The sequence below is a fragment of the Leptinotarsa decemlineata genome, unplaced genomic scaffold (assembly GCF_025532065.1).
Source record: "Leptinotarsa decemlineata unplaced genomic scaffold, Ldec_3_MD MMD2_tig00026328_RagTag_RagTag, whole genome shotgun sequence".
Classification (NCBI taxonomy): Eukaryota; Metazoa; Arthropoda; class Insecta; order Coleoptera; family Chrysomelidae; genus Leptinotarsa; species Leptinotarsa decemlineata.
Window position 1 is genome coordinate 13089935 of NW_027412688.1, and position 26479 is coordinate 13116413.

General features: G+C 33.0%; 2 protein-coding genes across 2 annotated transcripts in view; one reads left to right on the forward strand and one right to left on the reverse strand.

Annotated features, from left to right (window-relative positions):
- The window catches only part of LOC111510019 (TNF receptor associated protein 1), a 55098-nt gene that overhangs the window by 18193 nt on the left and 10426 nt on the right, over positions 1-26479 (reverse strand). The window contains exons 5-8 of the mRNA XM_074182519.1: positions 21380-21540; positions 20964-21310; positions 20701-20884; positions 20428-20575 (exon numbers count right to left, since the gene is read on the reverse strand). Of these exons, the coding sequence (XP_074038620.1) occupies positions 20428-20575; positions 20701-20884; positions 20964-21310; positions 21380-21540 (840 nt within the window). The remainder of the gene's footprint in view (positions 1-20427; positions 20576-20700; positions 20885-20963; positions 21311-21379; positions 21541-26479) is intronic.
- LOC111510016 (Fanconi anemia group D2 protein) lies at positions 3870-20684 on the forward strand. The gene is made up of 12 exons (XM_074182518.1): positions 3870-4401; positions 4455-4887; positions 5305-5713; positions 5809-6220; positions 6276-6641; positions 8745-9078; positions 9127-9438; positions 10101-10322; positions 10375-10545; positions 18075-18553; positions 19724-20080; positions 20176-20684. The coding sequence occupies exons 1-12, from the start codon at positions 4037-4039 to the stop codon at positions 20408-20410; spliced, it is 4095 nt and encodes a 1364-aa protein (XP_074038619.1). The 5' UTR covers positions 3870-4036; the 3' UTR covers positions 20411-20684.

Sequence of the window (26479 nt, forward strand, 5' to 3'; positions counted from 1 at the left end):
TATGATAAGTTGAATATAAGAAGAATGATGATTTGAGAAAAGAGATAAAACAAAGATTGTTGCTCGTTAATAATAGTCGGGTCGTATTGAAACTAAGGTAGAGAGTTGAAGAACTTAATCTTTGCAGACGAATATCAATTTGTCGTTTGTCAAATAAGCAAATGCCAACTGTAAAACAAAAAAATGGTAATCCGATTTTGCTCAAAGTGGTATCATTGGAATTATCTAGATATTCAGAAATATTATTAATCATTATCCGGAACTAATGGGATTTTATAACCTATTTTCGTTATAAGAGGTGCAATAGGCTGATGTGGATACTCATTTCATTCGATTTACTTTATAGATCACGAAATATATGATATCTAGCTTTAATAATAGTATAGCCCAATGGAAATCTCAAACGTGACGGAAATTGATAAAAAATTATATTTGAAGGTGTTGAACAAATGTTAAATAAATTCAATAGTAGCAACCATATGAACTTGAAGGTTTTGATTAGTATAAAAATGCACTGTCATATACGTTTTTTATTTATTGGGATTGAAAGAAATATATAATTCAATTCTTCTGCCGATGTTTTAGTACTCAGCGATGCATATTAATTGTCACACGATAGACTCCTAGGTGTACTGGGTTGGGGAAGCGTGATTGGGGGATTTTTCGTCTATTTACCTCATCCAAAATTGATTCTATGATATTTACTTTTGATTCACTGTTTGGGGCCTTTGGTGTAGTAATGAATATTACTGGATTTTTTTCCCAACACCATACCATTATTTCAACACCTCGATAAGTGTTTCGATCACCAAGCAATTATATTCAAGAGGAAGATCAGTTTTATCTTGGTGATCACTTGGTGATCGCAATACGTGTCGAGGTGTTAAAATAATGGTTTGGTGTTGGTAAAAAACTCCAGTAATATTCGATGATATTTGTTGAATATCTTTCAAATTCAGATGTTCACTTTCATAAAAAAAATAAATTAAAATGAGGTAATAGATGTTCTACAAACATGACAATCATCACATGTGATACGTTTAAAGACGAGTACTACTAGCAAACATCAGAACTATGACACTTGACGCGCATACACCAATCAAGTTAGCGTCATCAGGAAATCAATAGACATGAAAAAACCTTCAGAAGAGAAGAGAACGTCCTAAAAATACGTTATTGTATTCGAAGGCAAGGCTATATGTTGAATTATAGAATTTTACCTATAGAGATATAGGAATTCAGTCTATTTTGGTTTATTCATAAATATGCTGCAGATATCCAATTATCATTTGTTACAAAGGTACTATGTGAAAAAACAATAATTTTCCCTTCAAATCGCTAGATTCAGAAAAATAAATGACCACTCCAACTACGTATGTATTTGTTGGTAGACATGTGAGGTATTTCATTAAGCGGATGTTTTTACAAAGAAGAATATCAGAATACTTCAAATACAGACGTTTACTTGAAAAAGAGTAAATGTATAATATAGATTCTGGCCCCAAATCCCATGCTTTTTCTTATGGCTATGACTATAATTGCTACTATCACTTGAGCTATTTTCATAAGTTATCCGTCAGTGATATATAATTATGTAACTCTATTTTAAACCAGTGGGGAGCGACAGTTTCTATAACTTCAAAAATCAAATTTGCTGCCAAACAAAACTTAAATTGTGCATAACTGATTTTCGTGCATACCTCAAAATGAGTGTATTAAGCCAATTGGAGTTTTCCTGTTCAAAATCACTGGTAATGTCAGCTAGAACTCTCCAACACATTACGTGACATGTGTTCCGTTATCCGATATCCTGCTCCCCAATGCACTCATTGAATATTTTTATTGTTACAAGGTAAAAATTATATCGTCGTAGTGCCTTTTGACATGCAACAACATTTGTCTCCAATCAGCTCACCTTCCATTTTCATTCGACTTACCACTCTCATTTCATGTGCCACGTGCCATCATGATTCGACCATCAAAACCAAAGATTTGAGCTAATGCCTTTTTGGCAAGCAATAATTTTATTTTATTTTCACTTTACTCAATTTAGCACTCCATTCATCCGCGTCCCACACGTCGCAATCCCCTTTATAAATACCGATATAACCCTTTTGGTACGCTACCATCACTTCCCGATTCAATATCCCCAATCCCTCATACCAATCGCGATTCCTTCAATACGCAGCCACCTTTTTTTTCTCTTCTCAATTCAATAAATTCAGATATGTGATGGAATCGGCCTATACTTGATTGAAATTCATAACGTACTCTAGTGAAAAACTCAAAATAAAATGTTTCTTGAATATAATAAATTCAGCAAGTCTCAATTCATCTATTACTAAAGAAGATACTACTTAGTGGCTGTTCCACAAGATTCCGATCGGAGGTCTGAAATTTTGCAGACTGACCCTTCATACGAAAAAGCATGGGATTTTGTCAAACTAATACAATATTAGTTTGCAAATGTCCATATAGGACAAATAAAAGTGGTAAAAACATAGAAATACGATATTATTCGTATCACGGGGACAATACATATAATCGTAAATTGCACAGCGCGTAATTCGGACGGCAGACATCAACGCAATACAATAAAGAGAAAAAGTGTACAATATGGACTCTCTACTTCTCCATCGATAATAGGATTACGATTCGGATATCGGATGAAGGAACTGTGGGAATCGAAGCTTAAAAGAACTGTCTCGTGTATACTAATAGTATTTTCGATTAGTAAAACTAGTGTGTAGGTATTTCTTTCCTTCATTAATGTATCAAGAAATAGAGAAGAGAGAAACAATGAATATGCACTGGTTGCAATTGAGCAACCATTAATTCTTTATGTCCTAATTATCTTTAGGAGTTTTTTCCTGAAGCTAAATATTCTTTTTGTTGCGAATCGCACATCAAAAAGTAACCATCGCATTGATCGTTCATACCTATATGGCACATGACAGTTGTCATTTGCTTCAAATAATAAAAACTACACAGCTGCAAAATTGTAATTTTTTTGTTTACAATAAATAACGAATATTGTCTGAATACAGTTTGTAGGCAAGTTTAGAAACATAACTGGAAAAATAATTTAACTTGTTCACCTTAGAATTACCGAAATCCTTTCAGTAGGAGGTATTCGTTTTGTAATATTGAACTATTGTATCAATCTCGGCCCTGCCATCAACAATTCTTCAAACTGAGAGGAATTTATATGAATATAGTAGAAATCAACCTCAAAATGAAATTGCTCAATTAATAGCAGTCTCAACATAAACTTTTATATTTATTTTACCACTATAAAAATAATTGAATGTTAATGTCTTCTTTTGAAATGTTTTTTAAACATAGTTGAATTCAAGCATAGCGTTCTGCTACACTTCGCCATGTTGAATAAAGACCATTCATTATTATTATATTTCCTTGTATATGGTTGTCTTTCGGTATTTCTTTCAATTTCTACGAACACTGAACTTTTCATGGAAAGTTTCGATAGTTTCTAGAGACTATGTATTTGAAAAAGTTGTAATAAATTATTCCAGGCATCCATATCTGAAACCAATGTAAATAAAAGTTGAAACCTATTACAGAAGTTCTGTGATTTCATGATGTATCCGATTTGCAAGATGCAAGAAAGTTCAAAGTTCTTAACCAAACTATAGCGAAATGACTTTGGCCACAAACTATGACACAATACCTATCTAACTGGTATAAGAACCTAATATTAATCTTCGACAAATCAACTGAGTAAGCTAATGTCAGCAACGACTCCGAAATGATTAGAAATAATCAGGAAATATTGGAAAGTTCTGCTACCTTAGGTTAAGAAAAAGTCATGGCCGGATAACACTGGTTGTGAGGCTAAAAATAGTTATTACAGAAGAAGAATTCGTTTTCGCAAAAACAAGCAAACGTCAAATTACAAGGAAAACCGGGAAAGTTTCAGGATTTCATTAATGAGAATTTATTCCTTCAGAATTCTAGGTATCAGACATAATAACTGAAAAAATTCAATCAAAGGAATATCAAGCAAGTATACACTATGTCTGAGACAGAGAGTGATATCTTAACCTCGCAAATCCTCCCGTCTTTACAACGGTCACAACAAATCAAAAATCACCTAAATGACTTTCAAAATAAACTACAAATATTCGGTATAAAGTTGTCTTTGGAGGATGAAGACACACATAAGTTAACCCAAGAACAAGCTCTTGTTGTTAGAGACTTAGAGAAATATTTTGAAGGTTCCAAAGACAGTGTTGAAGATTTTGTTAAAGGATTGAAACAACTTTGCAAGAAAGAAAAATATTTTCGCAAATTATTACTATTAACACGTCTTGAGAAAAATGATAGTAAAGAACCTTCTAGATATAGACCAGGACGAATTGAACAAGAAAGTTTATTCAGGTAAAAGACTCATAAGTTCAGTGAAGTTTTCTTCCAATTCAAACATGTTTCAGAATTTTCTTGAAAGTATCTTGTTTACAAAAGGAAGTTATGGATATTCTTCTAACAGAAATAACGGAGACATCCGAATCAGCAGAGGATACTTCACTGCTTCATCTACTGTTGAATCCTTTTCGCTTCCTCCCACACATCAATGATCCGCAAACTCTTACCACAAAACTATTAGATATTTTAGAGATTGCAAGCTATCCAGCTCAGCTGGAAATACTAGATTCAATTCCCGACATCATTCCTGATAGCCAGAATTCAGAAACGGCTCAACAACTTAGCAAACTTATGGATGATAAAGATGAGTTAACAGGGGCTATTGTTGACTGTTTGAATGTATTAGATTTAGATTCTGAAATGAGAGCAGAAATACAAGATAGAGTTTTGACAAAAATTGCTAGTGGGACTTCTCTGAAGATATTTCCTATACTTCTATCAGTAAGTAAAAGTGTTACTGAAAATATTTTAAGATTGATTAGAGGCTATAAACATTTGATGAATCAATATTCAACTTGTATTATTATTTTATTGAAATATTTGACATATCAATAAAGAATTGAACCTTTTTTATCACTAATACAACCTCATATCAATTATTTATTTACTTTTTATTTATTTACTTTTTACTCCTACAAACACAATATTGAATTGTAATTAAAAGTAAGAGAGATAAAACTACAATAACAAAATAAGCTAATAATAAATAAATAAATTATTTTAACAATTCATTATTTCGTGATTCCGTTTACTGTGTTGATCGTTTTCAAGATCTAAACACTGTCAACTGGTACAAATGAAAATTAGTTATCATTAACATTAACTCAAATTATTATTCAACAAGTAAATCTTTTTCAGTTTCTCTTGACCGACCACAAATCACAAAACTGTATTCAAACACTTCTCAAAATACGTAGTGCACTTGACACAACTATGTTGTCTACGGACAAAACCAAAGAAAGAGATACCTGCAAAATTCTCATTTTCAATAAACTTCAAGCATACACTCTGTCATCAAAAACTATAACTGATGCTTGGTTGAATATGATTTCTAGCATCAAATCCCATTCAGATCATAAACCTATCGATTTTCTGCTACTTTTTATGCTTCATACCACATCATCTGCTAAGAAGAGAATAATTGAGGCCATTTTCCGAAAACGTGTGCAGAGTGGACTCTTTAAGATCAGTCAACTGGAGAAAATGTTTGAAAAGTATATGTCACATCAGCTTTTAAAAGACTATTTCACATCTATAGTAGAAATAGGTAAGTTAAAATGTGTCAGGTAGTAGGAGGAAGTATTTATACATGTACAATTTTCTTAAATTGGAAATATTAGTAAACTGTGAATTATTTGCTAGGTTGCAGTTTAGTTCGAGCCTCAAATAACCAAATGATCGCGGAATTTTCTTCTACGCTATTTCAAATCCTGTTTGATCATTACTACACCGAAACAGTCTACCGAAGAGAAATTCTCGATAGCTTGATAGTTCTCACTGGTTCTAATGACAAAAAAACAGTCAGTACGGTTTTGAAAATCATATTTTCACTCTTGGAGAAAAAGGAAAAATTGCAGCAACATGTTATTCTATTAATGAGACTGCTGGAAAGATTGGACTCTTTGGAACTGAAAGACGTAAAAATGATATTTGAAATATTGTGCTGCTTGACCTGTGGACCTGATGTTGATGAATCTGTGTCTGGTTTGGGAAATGAGATTCATATGGTTATCAGAAAACAATTGTATAGCACCAAGAAAGCTATAAAACACAGGTGAATAAAAACGTGTGGGTTGGCAGAATTGAAGTTTTTATTGTTTTTTTTTCAGAGGAATTGTCTCTGCTGTAGTAATGGCTCAAAACATTGTTCGAACTACAAAAGATTATGAACCACCCCTGTTACCTAAGGATTCTATAAAAAGTATATCGGATTTGCCACGAGGATCAGCCAGAGAGGCTGGATCTCTTCTGGATCTTGCCACTATGTGCACTTCAGGCTGTGCCGAACTTATGGGTCTTTACTATGATCAACTAGCTTCAATGCTAATAGCCAATCATCATTTAGACCAGGCTTTCATGGCTTGGTTATTTGAAAATATTACCGCTGATTTTACGTTCAAATACATTGGTGGAATATCAAAAACAGTTATGAAGGAAAGCAATTTGGAACTTGAGTTACAATTTTCACTCAACAGGTAATATATTTCAGATAAAATGTTAAAGGTATAGACTTCCATTGTATTGAAATATTGACAGATATGACACTTGAAGGTGAAGAAATTAGAAAATTACAGGCTCAAAATATTTCAGTGACCTTAGAACATTTTAAGTGAAATGGAAATAAAAAATTAAATAGGATCAAAATGAACAATAAGTGGAATTTGATTATTGTGATTAACATTAATGTAAGTTCAAAAACAAGGCTGGGAGGTAAGTAATTAATTGTTCTAAATGATATGCACCCTGCTCTACACCTTCAAGTTCAAATCCACCACTAGCCAGGTATTTTTCTTAAGAGAATTAAATTAATCTTGTTGATTGAGGCTTGTTTCTGCTAAGTTACATGATTGACCTGGCAGATCTTGTTACTCTTTAAGTAGCTCAGGTAAGTAACTGTACCGGGTGTCAACAAGTCTATAAGACAAGTCATAACTGCAACATCAGGTTTATCAGGTATCAGGTATGTGAAGAGGAGATATTTCACACATTTTTCTTTCCAGTCATTCTAGTTTTACAGGAAGTGGCTCCGGTTTTGAATTTTTGAGTGGAATACCCTGTATGTAACATTTCTTATGAGTCACTTTTAATATTGCATTTACATGGCCATGATCGGACATGAACTAATCTAAGGATTTCAGGTAATGCCAAAAAATCACAATCACAAAGTTGCTTGGCGCTTAGTATGATAGATAGGAATAAGACAAGTTGTCGAAATTATATTTTCTTGTCTGTTATTTTTCAAATAGCCCCCATTTTTTGAAAAGCACTTTACGAAAAAAAGATTTTGATGAATCCAACAAACCTAATTTATTTGCGATTAGACTATTAAAATTAACAAGCTAATATTGGGTTTATCGATAAAACATTAAATAGGGATGACCTTGTATTCTAGCTTATAATTTTATTCTAATATAACTATATAATGAAAACGTTGCGAATGTGAATCATATCTGTACTCGAATGACTAGATATTATGGTATATATTAGTCAGTTGATTCTGAGCATTCATCAAGATAGCGTGTATAACTGAATATAAGTGGGTCTACCTAAACTGGTCGTTTTAATTTAATGCCCCATCCTCATAGCTAACACATTAATGTTAAAAAAAAATCAAAATTAACCTCTATGCTTTTGAAACAGCCAATCTTGAAACACTACTCATCTATTGCCATCTTTAGCTTACAAAATGTATATATATATATATATATATATATATATATATATATATATATATATATATATATATATATATATATATATATATATATATATAGATATACAACTGTGATATAAAAACTTGGCAAGTTGATATGGGTATCACACCAATAGGTGGTTCCACTTATGTTTGGCTTGCGTTTACGCAATTATTTTTATTAAGTACTTTTCTTGGCATTTTGTCTTCACTTGAGTACCTCCTGTCCGGTACTGACGATGCCCAATAGGCTGAAACAGCTGTCTACTGGTGGCTCTTAAATTGAAATCAATATGGGAAAGATTAGAATGGTAGGGTTACTGAGTGTCTTGTTAATAATCGGACATAGCACTCAAGAAAGTGGCAAACCATAGACACGTGTTTCGGGCTTTTGGACCATCAGTTTGGTACAGCTAAGTGTAAGGATGGGTAACACTTGTTACCAAAAAAAAAATACAAATGCACGGAGCCACAAGCAGAAGCCAGCCGAATATTTGTGGTTTCAGTTAATAGATCTTGTGTTTACAAGAAAACTATCAAAATCACCACCGAGGCAGCTATAGACCTGCGAGTCCAGGAAATAATACAAATATGAAGGTTATTGAGTGTCTATATATAATTTAATAATAGGACATAGCACTCAAGAAAGTGGCAAACCATAGACATGTGTTTCAAGCTTTTGGAAAATGTTCATTTTCCTCAAATATATCATAGAAAATTTAGCGTTACTGTAAAATCAAATTCAAATGCAATTTCGCAAACAAAAGCTGATTATTGAACGAGTTGAAAAACTACGTAACCTAAGTGCTCTTATCTAAAAACCATTTCTTAATGATTTTGTTGAAGTAATGTTGATGATATCAAACTAATATTAAAGCATTTTCAGTCCTGAAGAGACAGATTCGCCTGAAATGGGAATAAACATAGCAGAATTAACTTTAACGAAGAACTCTTCCATTTTGCTCCTGGCACCTCATTTTCGATTGCTCAGGCTTCTTCACTATAGACTACAGGATGGAAACCTTGCAACAGTTAATGCTCTGCTTGGTTGCGCAGTGGCTTTACCCAAGGTGGAAGACATTGATGACTTGGAGTCGGATCAGGTGAAAAATGTAGCCGATTGTCTGTTTCACTGTGCCAATTGGTTCAGAGAAATAATTAGTGGGTTTGTGACCCAACACAAGAGATCATTGAGGGTAAAAGTTGTGGCTAGATTGGAGGTAAGTTTCTATTTGTGTTAGGGTTGAAATGAAAACTTTTGCTTTCAGCATTTACTTGAAATTGAAAAGAAACTTGAGCATTGCTTGGAGAAAGTTCCTGATCATAAACTACCAATGAGCTACTTTGACTCAGATTCTGGTATTTATACTAATAAACAGAAGATAACAAAAAGTGAAAGTAAATCCAAAAATCCAAAAAAGAAAATGAAGTCAGCACCAGTTGTGGATGATCCAGATGAGAGTGCAAATACTGTTGCTTTTTCTCAAGTAAAAAAAAAGAAAACCCTGATGAAAATGCTTAGTGGAGGACAAAAATTGAACTTCAGAGATTTAGATACCGACACAGTACTGTTATTTAAGGTGAGATCTTAGTTTTTTATGAGAAATTTTCAATTGATTCCAAATTTTACTTCAGAAATTAAAAGCATTAATGTTCGGGATGTGCACAAATTATAACATTCACGTGAATATCTGAAAGTTCATTTTTAGAAAGGTACTTCATAAATAAAAAATATGACAATTTTTATTTTAAATAAATTGAAGCAGACTTACTGTTAAGAGATAGATACACCAAAAAAATTTGTAATATTTATCTCACCCAGCTTTCTTTCACGGTAGGATTTGGAAAATGCCTACTGAAATATATATTTTATGACGGATATTCAGGATATACAAATAATATCTGACAGGTGTTTAGCAGAGGTTCACAAATTAAAAACTAATTGAGCCAATAATTTGTTCACTCAGAATATTGATTGAACATCCGATCTAAAAAATATGAATTCACTTTTTTTTGCATATAATAATAGATGATACTGTATGAATAATCTCATAAAACAATGTGTCCAAAAGACCAAACTTGTATAAGTAAGGTTTAAAGATTTAACTGATCAATTTGAAGAGCATATATTTTCTGATCCAGAAAATACAAAAAATTGCTAATACTGATAAAATAAATCAATCTAAGCAGCTTCGTTTGAATGTATTTTGTGTTTTAAATAACTGATGATCATCATTTGAAGTACCCTTTGAAATTTCCCGAGGACGACTGCACCCAGCTGACGCAAACAGCATCTTTGAATATTCAGCAGCTTGAATTTCTACTGAAGGATTTAGTTTCCAAACTGTCTATTGCAACACAAAATAAAAACATTGGATTATCCCATTTGAATGAAGTTGTTCCTCTACACCTCATAAAAGATTCTGCAGCACACATATTGCCGAACTTGGATTCCCACCTAGAGGTAACGATATATTTTTGTTCAAACTGTTGCCATTCATTTAATGATGTTGCAGGTTCTTACAGAAAAAATAAACAAATTATTAGAAGACAATGATGGCAGATTAGATTTGCCGGAAATGTTCTCTCCAGATGCTCTCGTTATCAAGAATTGTTTTGGATTGATTTTGGAGTCCTTTTATTTAATATTCAGTTGGACTGGGTTCCAACATTCTAGTAATCTGGAGGTAAGGGTCTCATTTATTTATTGTCCTATCAGGATAAAACACACTGATAAACCCGCTGAAGTGAACTGAAAGGAAATTGAATAGCTGGAGAAAATATGATTGAAAATGTAAAATTAACTCGGTCTAAGAAACCATGAAGATAGAAAATATTCTACCTTTTCATCCAATGGAGTGAATGATATTTTTGCACTAGAAAATGAATCATTCGACTAATAATGAGAGAATGAATTTTGATTTTATCAATGAAAAATCCATTAATTTATATTGAGAAATTTCTTCTTGATGTCCGTAACTTATATACAGTGTCACCATTAAAGTGCGCACCAAATGGGAAACTTTTTTTTCAAAAAGTTTCAATGAAGTTCAACTTCGGCACATGTTTGTGATTAAGTTGTGTCTACGGCAATTTTATATCCATATGCCAAATTTTATGCAACTAGGATAAAGTTAATGTTTTGCTTATTTTTGACATATATCCCCTTTATTTTAAAAAACAAGTTTGGTTAATTGTCATCAATTCATGTATACATAACAAACTCATCATGGAGTTTAACTTTTCTGATACATTTTTATTTATACGGACATTTTTAGGGAGAAATTGAAAATTTGCTATAAAATTTTTAACATGACTGGTGCAAAGTTTCAATCACTTGGCTATTTTCTTAAACAAACCTTTGATTTTGAAAAAGCAGAGGCAACTAAAAAAAATGCAAATAATTTCGATAGAACTATTATTATTATTATAAATTTTAAACAACAATAATATTATAGAAAATACAAATGGGTACAAAAAATTACTTATTGATCTAAATGAGGTTGTCAAAAACTTATAGCCTACATTTCAGTATGTCGTCCTCCATGTTCAATACAAATTATGTTTTTTCTACTGACATCTGTAACTGCATTTTTAATAAATCGGGGATTTATATTTTCACAGCACTCGCGAATGGTATTTTCCAGATGGCTTGTAAGGCCAAAATTTATTCTTTAATAAAATTTTTCTAACTTTCTCTCTTGTAATCGGTATTTTTTATAATATCGGTTATGCTTGTTTGCCCGTGTTCAATAACTTTTACTTGGAGTGTGCTTTTTCTTAAATTGATTTGCTACGGATCCTGTTTCTCTGAATTTCGACATTATCCTTGACACAGTAGTATGTTGAACATTTTTTCCTGGATGCCGTTCATGGTGCCGTTCATGATGCCGGTATGGTGTATTCTCACCACATATTGAAACTATTTCTATTCTTTCCTGACGAGACAACATTATTGCAACAATAACTGTTGAAAATTTGACAAGTAAATCAACAACTTGACACTACCATAGCATGCATTTTGTTTGTCAAGACCTACTTAAAAATTTTATTCAACGTGATTAAGCATCCTTACCGCTCTAGTCAGTGTTTATAAATAATCTGTAAATACTGAATATTGAAATTTTAATGTAATTTCAACTCTAGTAATTTTATTAATACTTATTGCAGTTTTTGAGTTGTGTCTGCTTTTTCAAAATTGAAGGTACTGACGTTTGTTTAAGAAAATAGCCAAGTGATTGAAACTTTGCACCAGTCATGTTAAAATTTTTATAGCACATTTTTAATTTCTCTCTAAAAATGTCCGTCTAAGTAAAAATTTATCAGAAAAGTTAAACTCCATGATGAGTTTGTTATGTATACATGAATTGATGACAATCAACCGAACTTGTTTTTTAAAATAAAGGGTATATCTGTCAAAAATAAGTAAAACGTTAACTTTATCCTAGTTGCATACAATTTGGCATATGGATACAAAATTGCCGTAGACATAACTTTTTCAAGTAACTTTTTGTTAAATTCGATCTAGAAATGCACTTTTTCAATTTTTTTTCAAAAAAAAGTTGAATTTGATAAACACTGAACGTCAGTGGGTCGCAGTTGGCCACATCATTTTAGGTTGAATTTAAAGCACAAACAAGTGCCGAAGTTAAACTCCATTGAAACTTTTCGAAAAAAAAATTCCCATAAGGTGCGCATTTTAATGGTGACACTGTATATTGTCGTAAATCATCCCATGAAAAAAATAACGCCGGCCGCCGCTGGTCGTCGTCAATCGTTGTGCCTCAGCCAAGATCGCGCTCAACTCTACTTGTGTTTCTATATCGTTCTAGGTGTTGCGTCGCTTCAAGAATAATTCTATCGGCTTCCTAAAACTTCCATTGGCATATATAAACACTACCAACATGCATATCGAAAAGTCTAGTTGACAGTGCGATACGAAGTGATCGATCTAATAAGGCGATAGACGATTGCATGTTAGTTTCAAGTTTCAGTTAGTGTTTGGTTGTATTGTCAGTGTAGTAGTGAAATAGTTAGTTTTAATTGTACAGCGTAGTCAATTACTGGCAAACCCACACGAAAAATTCAACAATATATACTGTACAATATCTAAATTATAAAACGCTAAGCGGCGTCTCTCTAGTTACTTATCAAAATTGATACAAGCTTATCTCATTTTGTGGAAGTACAAATTTTGTGTGTTTGTTTAACAACAATTGAATATGATGATGGTTCCGGGACCAATAATTTTTTTATAATTTTTATTAGTGTTTTTGTAGTCCTGTCAGGACTGGGACCGTATGTATGATGACGGACAGAGTATGATGAATTGTTTTTTGGGTTTCAATCCGTGTTGTGTCATTTTGGTCCTCACTGTGATTGTTTTCACGACGTTTCGGCAAATTCTCATTTGCCATCTACTGGTGATATTTAGGTGTTCTGAACTAGCTTGATCTTGCTGGAACCCATTTCCTACTATATAGGTATAGATGTTTATGTTTACCTCAGCGATTCGATTTTTATCTCCTCAATCGTCGCAAAACGCCGTCCTCTCATGGGTATCTTCAATCTTGGGAACAGGAAAAAGTCGTGTGGATCAAATCTGGAGAATACGGTGGCTGATTAATGATTACGGACAGCTACCGGACTGAGTCATGGCCGGTGGGAGAAATCGTATCTGCGTAAAGTTTGGGTCGGTGTATGACAAAGAAAGTATTAGGAAAAAAAGAATAGAAACACTTGTTTGCAATTTTACGTATATGGCTCGAATAATCCAACAAACGTTTAACAGATTTCTACACATCTACTGCACATCTTGATGGAGGGGCTTCTCAGCGGCCATGACTCAGTCTGGCATATATACATACTAGTTCTGTTAAAAAATAAGATAAGCGATTTTTTAAGTGTTTTTATATTGGTACACTCGTCTTGAACATATATATGTTCATAGTTTGAGCTGTTGAGCATGCTCAGGTTGTTGGTGAGAGACATAAATGTTAGAAGTGTTTTGCGTGTTCGGCAATTTTCTGCTGTTGGAAAAAATGGGTCAAAGAATTTTGATTAAAAATTGTCTTATAACTCTATACCACGTAGAGTATGTCTAAGAGTACTCTGAGAGATGTGAAACAAAGCAATTTTGGTCTCATTATATTTGATAAAATTCTAGACAAAGGAGAATGTTTTCCATAATTACACCTATGAAAGTCGAGACTGAAGTTTGGTTGTTACATGTCTTCGGGGAACATGCAGATTGACTTGACAGAGAAGAGTTGGGCAATTAATTACGTTGTTCAACAATTTATAGAGAAATAATATATTTGCATGTGCCCGTCTTGGACTGAGTTTGAGCAAGCCAATAGTAGAGCGAATTTCAGAGAGCGAATGAATTTTAGATGGCATATTCATTTTGAAGGCAACATGCCTAAGAAATAAATTTGTTCCGAACTTTCTCAATATTATGACCATGGTTGAAGTTATCTGGAGACCAGATACAAGTGCAATACTCAATCACTGATTTTACCAATGTAAAGTATAGTATTTTAATAGATCTCGTATAGATTGTACACATTCCAACTTCTTTCCTGCAATACTATAATCAGCAGTATATAGGTTCAATGACTGAGAAGATTGTGAAAACACAATCCATGGTGTTTGCATCATGATAATGCACCTGATCACTCGTCATTGCTAGTTCGTAATTTCTTGGCCAAAAACAACACCGTAATCATGTCTCAACCACTGTATTCCCTAGATTTGGCCCCCACGACTTCTTCCTGTTCCAAAGATTCAAGATATCCATGAGAGAACGGCGTTTTGCGACGACTGAGGAGATAAAAACCGAATCACTGAGGTAAACAGGTAAGCATTAACATCTAGTCCAACAAGTTTCATGTATTTACACTTTTTTTATGTTGTACATGTGAACTTTAGTGATGAATAAACTTCTATTCTATTCTATTCTATTCTATTCTATTCTATTCTATACCTATATAGTAGGAAATGGATTCGAGCAATGTCAGGCTAGTTCAGAACACCTTAATATCACCAGAAGATGGCAAATGAGATTTTGCCGAAACGTCGTAAAACAAATTGGGGACCAAAAACACAGAACACGGATTGAAACCCGAAAATTAATTCATCATACTCTGTTATACATATCATAATCTATCATACATATTGTCCCAGTTCCTGACAGGACTACAAAAACACTAATGAAAATTATATATATATATATATATATATATATATATATATAATTGATATAAAAAAAAATTGATCCCAGAACCATCATCATATTTGATTGTTGGAAGGCCTACAATCGGTTGGGAACAGTGGGTTAAGAGAACCTCACTGTGAATCAGAGTATAAATTTTGTTGATCCTCACACCGATTAGTTGTGCCTATTCTTTTTTTAATATTCATCATAAATTAATATATACTTTACGTGCTAACACACAGTCCTTGAAGATCATGTGAATGGAAGTTCTACACAATATTCTCAGCTTCGGATGAAAAAAAGAATATTTCACTAGCTATCTGGCAGAATATTTATTCAAATGAAACATTCCACTTGATAACACGTTTTTGTAGTTTTCTAGAAATTACAATGTATATGTTGCATAAAGATGCATGATTACGTTATTTGTTGTTGAATATGTTGAATAGAGAATTGAATAACCTTTCAAATGAGTTATGAATGTTTATTCGAAAAATATTTAAAATCATATTTTCTGAATTTGATTCAATTACAATTCAAAGTTTTTAGTTTCTTTCACCTTTTTATCTTTCTAATTTAACCATCGCATCAGTTCGTTTCGTGAAGTCGCAGTCAATCGCTAGACTGTTACAAAAAACTCTTTGTTATGTGCACGCTTTCGGTATATTCATACCTTTGTTAGGACAACTACAATAAGAAGGTTGCATATTTTGTAAAAATATTAATATGGCGAACTTACTAACGTGATAATAAAATATAAAATGGCTCAAAAATAGACAGAAAAAATACAAAATATTGAATGTTATCAAAATTTGACTGACAATGTCAAGTGGGAAAACACTGAATATTAGTCGATCTTTTGTTGTTCTCATCATATTATATTTTAGTATGTATGTGTAAATTTTGTATGTATTTTTCAATACCAGTTTTTTTATTCATTGAATGTTCCTCGAGATATATGTAATATTTCTAAAAATATTCTATTAGTATGCATAATGAACAGGAATTAACCATTGAGGCTTTTTGGGTATTTTGAAAGCTGTAAGAAACAAACTCAATTCTGGCGAAGTTTTTCCAGTTCCCAAAATTATATCATGACACTATAAGTACAACGGAAACCTCTTCTGAAGAATGAATCTTACGAAATTAATTTTCCCCACACCTTAAAATGTGTCAAAAAACTATTCTCGGCAGCGGCGGCTCGTCAGAGGAGGCAAGGGAGGCTTAGCCTCACCATAAAATTAGAGGCTATTCATCGCAATAAATTAAAAGATATTGACAAATAATTATGATTATTTTTTTCTAAAAATGCTAGGGTATCATTTCTTTACCATTAATTTTTAGTATAAATATATAATATGCCCGAAAAAACACTATCACTCACTACGTAGTACGTACCACACTGTATGCTGCATCAACAAAACTCAAACGCACCGCCCATGAACGAATAATGAATAAACTATCAACCCGAAATAATAAATGCCATACGTTGCAAGGGAGCCAAGCCTCCGACCGCTTTAAAAAGCACAGGCTCGACGAGACCGATCCAACCAGCGACATACATCCCGATTTGTAATTTCAGTTGCAGAAATTAAAGCGTCAGAGGAGGCTTGCCTCCAGTTGGTCTCCGTTAGTGTACGAATGCGTTTGTATTTTATTTTATTATTCAGACGGGATACCGTGACGGACTGGGACTAAAAAATATTCCGGTAAATCGTTTTAGTGTTTCTTGATAATATTTGTTATTTGTGTATAAAACAGGCAGTATTATATTATAGCAGTGCTTTTTGGTAATATTTTTAATGTGTTTTTAAAGTGTTTCCTTTCAATTTCAAGGTGTTTTCAGGTTTTCACTTTTCGGTAAGTTTTTTTTTTCATTTATTATGGATAAGTTGGACGAAATAAAAAAATCTGACGATATAGTCGATTGGTTGCTGACGAATAATTTCAAGTCTTTATCGTATGATTATAAATTTTACATTATTAAAACTCTGGAAAGGCCTCGACCAAATTTTATTTCAATTAAATCATCAGGTAATTGACAAAATCGTGGATTTAATATTAGATGGTACGATAAATGCGATTGGTTAACCGCCTCCATTAAACAGGAAAAACTTTTTTGTTGGCCCTGTGTTTTATTTTCCGTACAAACCGAATACCAAACGTGGTCTAAAATAGGATACTCAGATTTTAAAAATTTACCTCGTGTTATGGGGCAAATATGATTCCCAATTTGGCACTTTTTTAAACGGTAGCGTTTTTTTTGGGCACCCCAAAAACCATCCAAAATGAGCTTATTATACACAGTGTGGCATACATTATTAAGGAAAATATAAGCAAGGAGATTGAAAGTGTTTCTTTTTTTGCATGGGAAATTGATGAAACTACAATATTACCTGTACATCACAACTTTCAATCGTTTTTAGATATGTCAAAGATGGTAATGTGGTAGAACGTTTTATGTGTTTTTATGATGCTTCATCTGGGCGCACAGCTGACGATTTGTTTAATTTTTTAATTCGTATGTGTGACACCTATAATTTTAGGCAAAAGTTAATTGCGCAAACCTATGATGGGGCTGCGGTCATGGTCGGTCATTTAAATGGTTTACAAACTAAAATAAAGTCCATAGCTCCTCATGCACTTTTTACGCATTGTCATGCCCATACCCTAACTTTAGTATTAAGCAAAGCGTGCAACAACATAAAAATTTTCGCGCCTCCGGCGGGCTTTTCTGTGTGTATATAGTCTATATGACTTAAGCCTCCCCTGTTCTCCAATGCACGAGCCGTCACTGATTCTCGGCACACGTTTGTTGCATGATTTCGACTGGGATATTTTTCATTGATTTCAGTCATATTTTCATTCTTAGTCCATTCTTATAACCCATAGTCCAGTCTTAAGTGTTTGACAATTATGATCAAAAAAGTATTTTTTACCATATTTTTTGAACCCTTTTTTATTTCGCAATCATTTTTAAAAACAAAATATTAATTTTAGGTACTGAAAACACTGTTGAAAAGCATGCGTTCTACCAACCAAACTCAAACACTTAACTCTGCACATAAACTGATCATTGATTTTATCATGCGCCTCTCAGGCTTCACTGAGCAATGCTTGGAACTACCTCAGGCAGTAAATTTGGTTAAAACAATGGAAGCTTTGTATTCGTTAACAACACCTAGTCCTGAAATTCAGAAGAAAATAGTATCAGTGTCTGAAAAACTTCTTTCCAAGCGATGGTACAATTCCAAAGGTTTATTGGAAACTGGAAGAAGTTGCATTTTGAACATTGACGTTTTGATGAAAGTATACCTAGGAACTGCTAATGTGAAAACAATCAAAGGCTTAGTAGGTACGCTGCAAGAACAAATCGACTCTTTGCAAACTAATGAAGATTGCTTACTGATGCTGTCCAGTATTGACAAGAAGAATTTTCATGTCTTCTTCAATGGATTGTGTAATGCATTGCTGAACAGGTATTGTAAAGTTTTCTAGCGTTCTCCCTACATTAAATTTGTTGAGTGTCTCAATTGAAAAATCTGAAACTTTTCATGTGCCGTCAAATTTCTACCGAAGAAGTTACGGTGTTAGCGAAACGTATCTAGAAATTAAATAATCGTGAAAATTGTGTTCATGGATTGTGTTGATGATTTTTATCAAGTAACGGGTGAGTTCATTCATGAGCCGTCAATCAAATTGTGAAAATGTTTTTAACACGCTTTTATTAGCTTCACTTGTATGTTAGTTTATTTGTAAACGGCTCCTTTGGACTTGATTTTGACTAACTTTAAACGGACAGATGTAGGTTAGCGTTCCTTTCTACACTTGTCAAGAATCTGTGAGCGTGGGGTGCTAAATATCCATTGTTATGAATACTCGGTTAGGAGCTGTTTGCCAGATTGGAGCTATAATGAAAATATAATTCAAAGGATCCCACGATTTTTTACAACTAAATTAATTTTTTCGAATTATTTTCATTTTGTGTTTCTATTAAAGCGTGTTTTTTTCAGTTTGTTTTAACTATTACTTTTTTTGAGGTAATAACCTCCTAGTAGACACACCTGGTCTCTCAGTCGAGTCAGCACTATATTACAATTAAATGAAAGGTTGAAGGGATAGTATGCTCTCATAATAAGTAACTTCCTGTTCTTCGCAATATATCAGGGTCAGTTTTAACAGATATTTGTTGATACTCTAGTGACTACACTAGAGTACTAGACTAGGGGTGTCTGATACCAGGATTTTGATATTGGTGAGCATAGGAATAACTTGTTATTTGTGATTACTTTTGGATAGACTGTACAACATAATTTTTCATTTTTGACAAGCAGACAATACCTTTTAATGTTAATGCATACAATATGCATACCACGTTTCACATTAATATATTCCAAAGTTATCACGAAATAGAATTTTTTTACTATGTAATTTTTTTCAAGTTGTTCATTTCATGTATATAAATTGCATAGTTTGCAATGAAAGTTTTCTATTTAAATTTTAAAAAATACAATAATATCTAAGAATGAATTTATTTTGAGATGTCATTTTAAGCACATAAAAGTGTACTCTGATCGAAGTCACATGTTTTTTAAGCTTCATCTCAAAATATATCACATAGGCGATTGAAACTCTTTTTTTGTTCACAGGATAAAGAGTGAAGTTCAATCCTTAACCAATTATCAGCATCTAACCTTATGGAGGAATGCAGCTTTAACCATGCAAGGTTTGATGACTATTGCAAAAGCCCAAGAAACTAAAACCAATTTGGCATGTTTCTTAAAGAAATCCATCGGTATCCTCAAATTATTTTTATCACATGGGATTCCGATAATGGAAATAACACTGCGTTCAAAACCCGATGATGTTGTGTCCATTTTCAAGTCATTGCAGTTGAGTACAAGATTTTTGCATCATTTGTGCTGTTATACGAAGTTTACTAAAGATTCCAGCTTGATGGCATATGTTCCACAATTTCGGTTAACTCTGGAATCGCTAGTTTACAGGTGAATCAAATGTTTTTTTTGAAAACTAGAAGTATTTTGATATGGCGAGATTTTGACTTCTAAGTATTTAAAATTTCTCAAAAATTTGTTAATAGGGTCAAAGCTACTTTGGCAGCCAACAATTGCTCAACAGCATTCTGGATGGGTAACTTGAGAAATAGAGACTTAGAAGGTCATGATATTTTGTCCCAGAGTACCACAATTACTGAAGATAATGAAGAAGGCAGTGAAGAGGAGTTACCTGCAGACGATTCTGATGATATGTTAGAAATTGATTTTTCAAGCAATAACGATAATGAGCAACGGTCAAGTAGTGAAGTGTTTGATTGAAATACAGTTAAACTCACCTTTTCGGCTTGATCATAGTTTGTGATAATTCCTTCCTTAATGAAAATTCCATAGTCCTGGTAAAACTTTTCGTATTCTGCTTGATTTTTCTTCAATTGGTCTTGCAGAAATTTAATTATTTTTGCAGTTAAAACATCACGTAACTTCCTTGAATAGAGAATATTATGTTAGCATTCCATAGCTCTCAATTTAGTTATAAGATGAGAGTATATTTTGTACTGTTTTTTTAAAATAAAATTTTCCTTGTTCTATAACAGTTTTGATTTACTTACTTTATGAGAGCACTGTTCTGCAACAGTTCTCGACTTAAATTCAATGGAATGTCTTCAGAATCAATAACTCCTTTAACGAATCGCAACCACTTTGGTAAAATATTATCAGCTCTATTTTTTATTAGAATTTTTTTTGTATAAAGTGCAACACCTGATTGGTTTTCCTGGGACATTTCAAACAGTCCTAAAAATATACATTGTTATTTATATAAAAATTACAATTCAATAATTATTTACAAGAAATGAGTCCATAAATTACAAACCTGGTTTTCCTTCAGGAAAATATAACAAAGCTCTAATCGACAAAGGTACATCAGTCTTATAATGTAAAGTAAACCTTGGCATATCGTAACTCTTACTGACGAATCTATAAAAATCGTTGTGTTGTTGTGGTGTTATGCTTTTGGGATCTGATAACCATAAGGGTTGAACAATATTAGCTTTTTTCCCATTCAGATATAGAGGGCTTCCAACAAAATTACTGTATTTATTTATGATACTCTTGATTGTGTCATCATCAGCAAACTCTCGACAGTCCGTTTTTAAGTGTATAACTATTTTTGTACCAAATAAAACACCTTCTGCTGGTTGAATTTCATAAGTACCAGTGCTGAAAGTGATATGAGTGGGAAAGTACAAACTTTACGAAGTATAACTTCAATATGAAGTGGTTATTTACCCATCCGATGTCCATTTGAAACCCTGATCTTCTCCTGCTGCTCTGGAATAAACTTCAACTTTATCTGCGACCATAAAAACACTATAAAAGCCTACTCCAAACTGGCCTATTATGTTGTTGTCACCATTTGTTTGTTTTGATTTCATTTCTTCAATGAATGCCTAAAAAAGAATTTATCATGTTTTGGTTTATCTGAATTTAAATAACAAAATGTCAGACATATTACAAATAGACCTTCTTAAAATCACAAGCTACTCAATTCAAGTGGCTTATTGAATTTATTGTTTGATGATGATCGCATGTTGTAAAGTAGAATCATTTTTTATTATATTTTCGAACCAACTTACTTTTTGAGTTTGAAAGAGGAATTATTAAAAACAAATGAATCATCCATCCATTAGGATACAGTTGGTAGAACATTTGTGGCATTGCAGGCGCACAAATTATTATTATTCTTTTCTGCCTATTTAGGTTTCATTTCGCAAGTATCGTATTAAGGCTCACAGTTTTAGAAGTTTTCTTGGCTTCACTTATAACCATGCGATAATAATCAGTTAGTCATTAAGTTTGAAAGGGAATCTAGTGATTTAAATTCTTATGCGATGGAATTGGCCGATACTTGATGAAAATCCAATATCAATAACGTATTCAAGTAACACTTTATTGTGATATTTTCACTGGACAGTTCATAAAACTGCAACACGTGTTTCACTATACAATAGCTTGCTTAGGGATTTTCATACTGAATATGAAAAAGTTTGTTACTTGATTTGAATTTATCATAACATCCTGATTGTAAGAAGAATGAAAAATAAGCAGGACATAAATATCCGGAAAAAGATTACTTTTGATATAAAAACTGAACTTATTTACTGAACTGAACTTAGTTCATGATTGAATGGTGAAATAGAAATGAATTTATTTTCTTCAAGTTGAAATGAAAAATCTGTTTCTTGAGGCTTGTTCCACTATCTACATATTTTCGAAATCCAATAATTTCTTCAATTGGTGAAGTGTAGGAGAAACAAACGTGAATGAAGTAACAAGGACAGTTCATGTGCGCAAAATAAAATCCTAGGAGATGGTTTTCTTTATTTTATAGCTTGGTAACGTAATATTTTTGGAATTCTTTTCAGATATTAAGGTTATTTCCTCTCAAAGAATGCCTCTACAAGAAAATACCCATGGCTGGCAGGGATTCGTTAAGCAAAAAATGCTGATTATGATGTTATCTTTTTCAACAAAAATATTAACTCTGTCTCTTAAAAATACTGAACAATTAAGTTACTTCTGCCTTCTCTAGATTTTTTTTTAAATTCAGCTCGTAATTTCAAAAGATAAACAAGGTAAGGAATACTTTTCAAGATGTGTTAAATAGAATTTCCTGTTAACCAATCATGGAATTAGAGGGAAGTTAATTTATAACAGAATCTCAGACCCCAAGATAATGCACAATTTTCTTTAAAAAAAATAAATAAACATACTGCTGTTGAGTAATTTTTGCTCCATGGACTTGACGCTAGTTAAATTGAAGACGGCTAGCGAGGAAGGACCTGAGGAAATCAATGCACGCCACTTTACCTGGGCAAGTACCAACATATAAAAAACACGAAATGTAGGAAAGTAATTGACGTAACAATTGGTACTACATTTATAGGCAACTCTTTTCGAAAATGAAATGTGTCTGATGAGGAAAGTCTTTCAGATATCACCGGTACATGAACTTTAAAATCGGAGAAGAAAACTGGGAAACCTACAAGGCAGATCTGGAAAGTAGTCTAGTCCAAATGGGTTTTGAAATGAGGGACTCAACAGACATAGAGTTCACAAGCAGACAGACTACAGGGAGCACTAATCCCTACATATAACTAACACTGTTCCATAGTTAACCAGAGAAGTAACAGAAATGACCCTTGGTAGAATAAAGATTTGGCAAGTATGAGCGCCAATAAAGAGAAACATTTAAAAACGTAAGGGAACCTAACCTAACCTAACCTAACTGCATATAATATAAACCTGAGGAAATCCAAGAGAGACTCATGAAGGAGTTGATGCGAGGAGGTTGAACAAACCCAAATATGTGACAGGCTCTACAGAACTTGAAACCCCATAAAGATGTCTAGAAAAAATTGGCTGATGGCAACGAAACTGATAGATTTGGAGAAGATCAAATGGAGTGTAACCATATAGGTCACCAGAAACAGATGATACTTATCTAGCAATGCTACGAAAAGGTCCTGTAATTCAATTTCAAAACTGTGTGTAATCCTCAGAGGAAGTCTGTCACTGGAATACATATCCAAAACATGGAGTGATTAGGATTACCTTCATACCAAAACCTAGGAATATTGAACAGAACTTGAGACCAATCAGTCTCATATTATTTCCATGAAAACAGAAAGATTAATTGACAGACATATTAGTGAAGTGGGTTTATCAATAAGAAAATACGGGAAACCGTAATAAGCCCATGAGACTGCAGTGTTTTCATGTGACTTGGAAGCAATTGACAAGTCAGACGGTTCCCAGAAAACGAGCAAAATAGAAAAATTCAACAAAGTTGTGAAAGAATTTGAACAATACTGTAATCCGAAGAAGAGTAAAACCAACTAATCAATACAGTTTATTTGTATGATTTTCACTATAAGTGAAACTGTATTGATTAGTTGTTTAATATGGATTTTCATCAAGTATCGGCCAATTCTATTCAATTAAGTGTAAAACCTATTAAAGGTTTATATTCAATAACGGATTCCAAGAAGAAGATGAACTGTTCTATCATTTCTTGACTGATTTAAAAAAATTGATAAAGTTTTGCGACTATAGGGGATCAAGAAAAATCAATATAATCATTGAAAGAATACTTCTTGGTATAAGAGACACAGCTCTACAGGAGAAGGTATTGAATACATCCAATATATCACTGAAAATAGTAGAGGGAACTTATCGTTCTGTAGAAATTACAAGAAAACAGGTGGAGATATTACAAAATAAAATTAATTGCGTTTGAGCGGTTAGGAAAATAATTCTGGTACACAAATGCGAAGGAAAGACGACTAGAAAAAACAATGTAATAATAATCAATGTACAAGGTGTAATTACAATCATTATGTAAAAGGAAAGTGTCCTGCATACGAAAAATTTTTGTCATAAGTGCTAAGGAAAAACAAATTCAGCTCAGTGTGCAGAGTAAAAAACGTGAAAGAAATAACAAAAAGTAACGACGACAATAATTTTGGGACATTGAGACCAATTATAATAATAATGGTCTTTATTGGGTTGAAAAGAATATAACAACCAAGAGGGGAAGTTCAAAACTCCAATGTAAAACACTATAGGTTTGTTCTACCACTTAACCTTGAAAATATAGTTAGAGTTGGGGAAATCAGGGAATGAATGCCGTGGAACAAGAGCGTGAGGATTGGTGAAACTGAAGTCAATTTCAAAATCAACACAGGATCAGACGTGAATATTCTTCCTAGAAAGTATTTTATTGCACTTTTGAGGCTTGTGGAGGAATCAGAATGATACCAGATGGAATCGTAAAACTCCATGATCTTACAATGGTACACGTAATTGCATATACGGATGACACTAATTTTCTCATCGAAGCAAACAACCCAATAGAACTTGCAGATATAACTGAAACGGTTTTCAAGAGAATCATTACATGGGCTACTAAAAATCATCTGTCACTCGATGTCAACAAAACAGTACTGATGAAATATTCTACATCATATGAATGACACTCAGTATATTTGAATATAATGATCTGGAGGTTAGATTTTGTCCAACAACAAAAATGCTTGGTCTCACTTCAGACCACAAACTCACATATCGACCTACTTGTGAGAAGTTGAAAAAATTTGTTATACGCTAAGATTTATGCAAAATCACTGCAGTAAGGAAGTCTGTACTATGCAACAATCAACACGATGCGGAATTCTAAACTAGGATACAGAATCTTCTGCACAAAGGATTTTCATGCTCCAGAAATATTCCATCAGAATGAATCATCGATGATCTAAAATGGCAACAGTCATGTGAAGTTGCCTTTAAGAAATTGAGAATTGTGTATTTATGTGTATAAACTGACAAAACCATGCCTACTCAACTAGTTCGAAAAACTTGTTGAAAAGTGCCGCCCATCGAATCGCATTATCAAAAAAAATGCATCTTTATCTAAGACCTGAATTATTCAATAAGTTGGACATTGTAATGAGAGTCGCCTAATATTTTGATTATGAAGACAAATTGAAAACCCACCTCATCCAAAAAAAACTGATACACCATCGAGAAATTTTTTGCAGATCAATAGTTCTTCAGTATAAGGTAAGTTATTTATTATTCAAGTGTTGTTTTGCCTTTTGTATTATATGTTAAACTATGAGTAATGTTTGACGTCTTTCTTGTTACTGGGTACTATTTTGTAAAAGAAATGTCATATTGTTTAACGAGAGAAATAAATATTATTATTATTTTGAAGCTCCTTTTATTGCATTGCTTACTCTGAAAAGTGGAAATATAATATTGAATAAAATACAACTGAATTTTTTTGAAGTGGAAAGATAATATTGAATAATTTGAATTTGAATTATTATCGAGTCGTTTCTTGTGTATACATCAGACCAATCTTCTTTTACCAAATAAAACTTTAATGTTTGAATACTAATTGATGTGTACTTTCTTATAAATTTACTGTTACGGTCGTTACTGAAATCCGTAACTCCTAGCTCAGCTATAAACTAAAGGACGATCGGATAGTCCGAGAGGCTCTGTGTATACTTCCATTTTGTTATTATTACTAACTATTTTATCAAGGCAGTTATTCTATTATGTTTTTTTTAAATAATCATTTGACGTAGGTCAAATGACGTGAATAATTGCGTTATCTTTTGAGTATTTGGATCATTTATGTCATTTGAATGTACATTGGGACAGTAGCAAGTTGGGTTGCGTGACTTCCATTTGTTCCATTCATTCAATCGACCGTCAGGTGAAACGGTGGTTCGAACCGCGAGGCCGGACGATTGATTTTCACTGACTACCACCCAATCCGTGCTAGGAATTGCACGTTCCAAGGTAAGACCCCGTTAATCC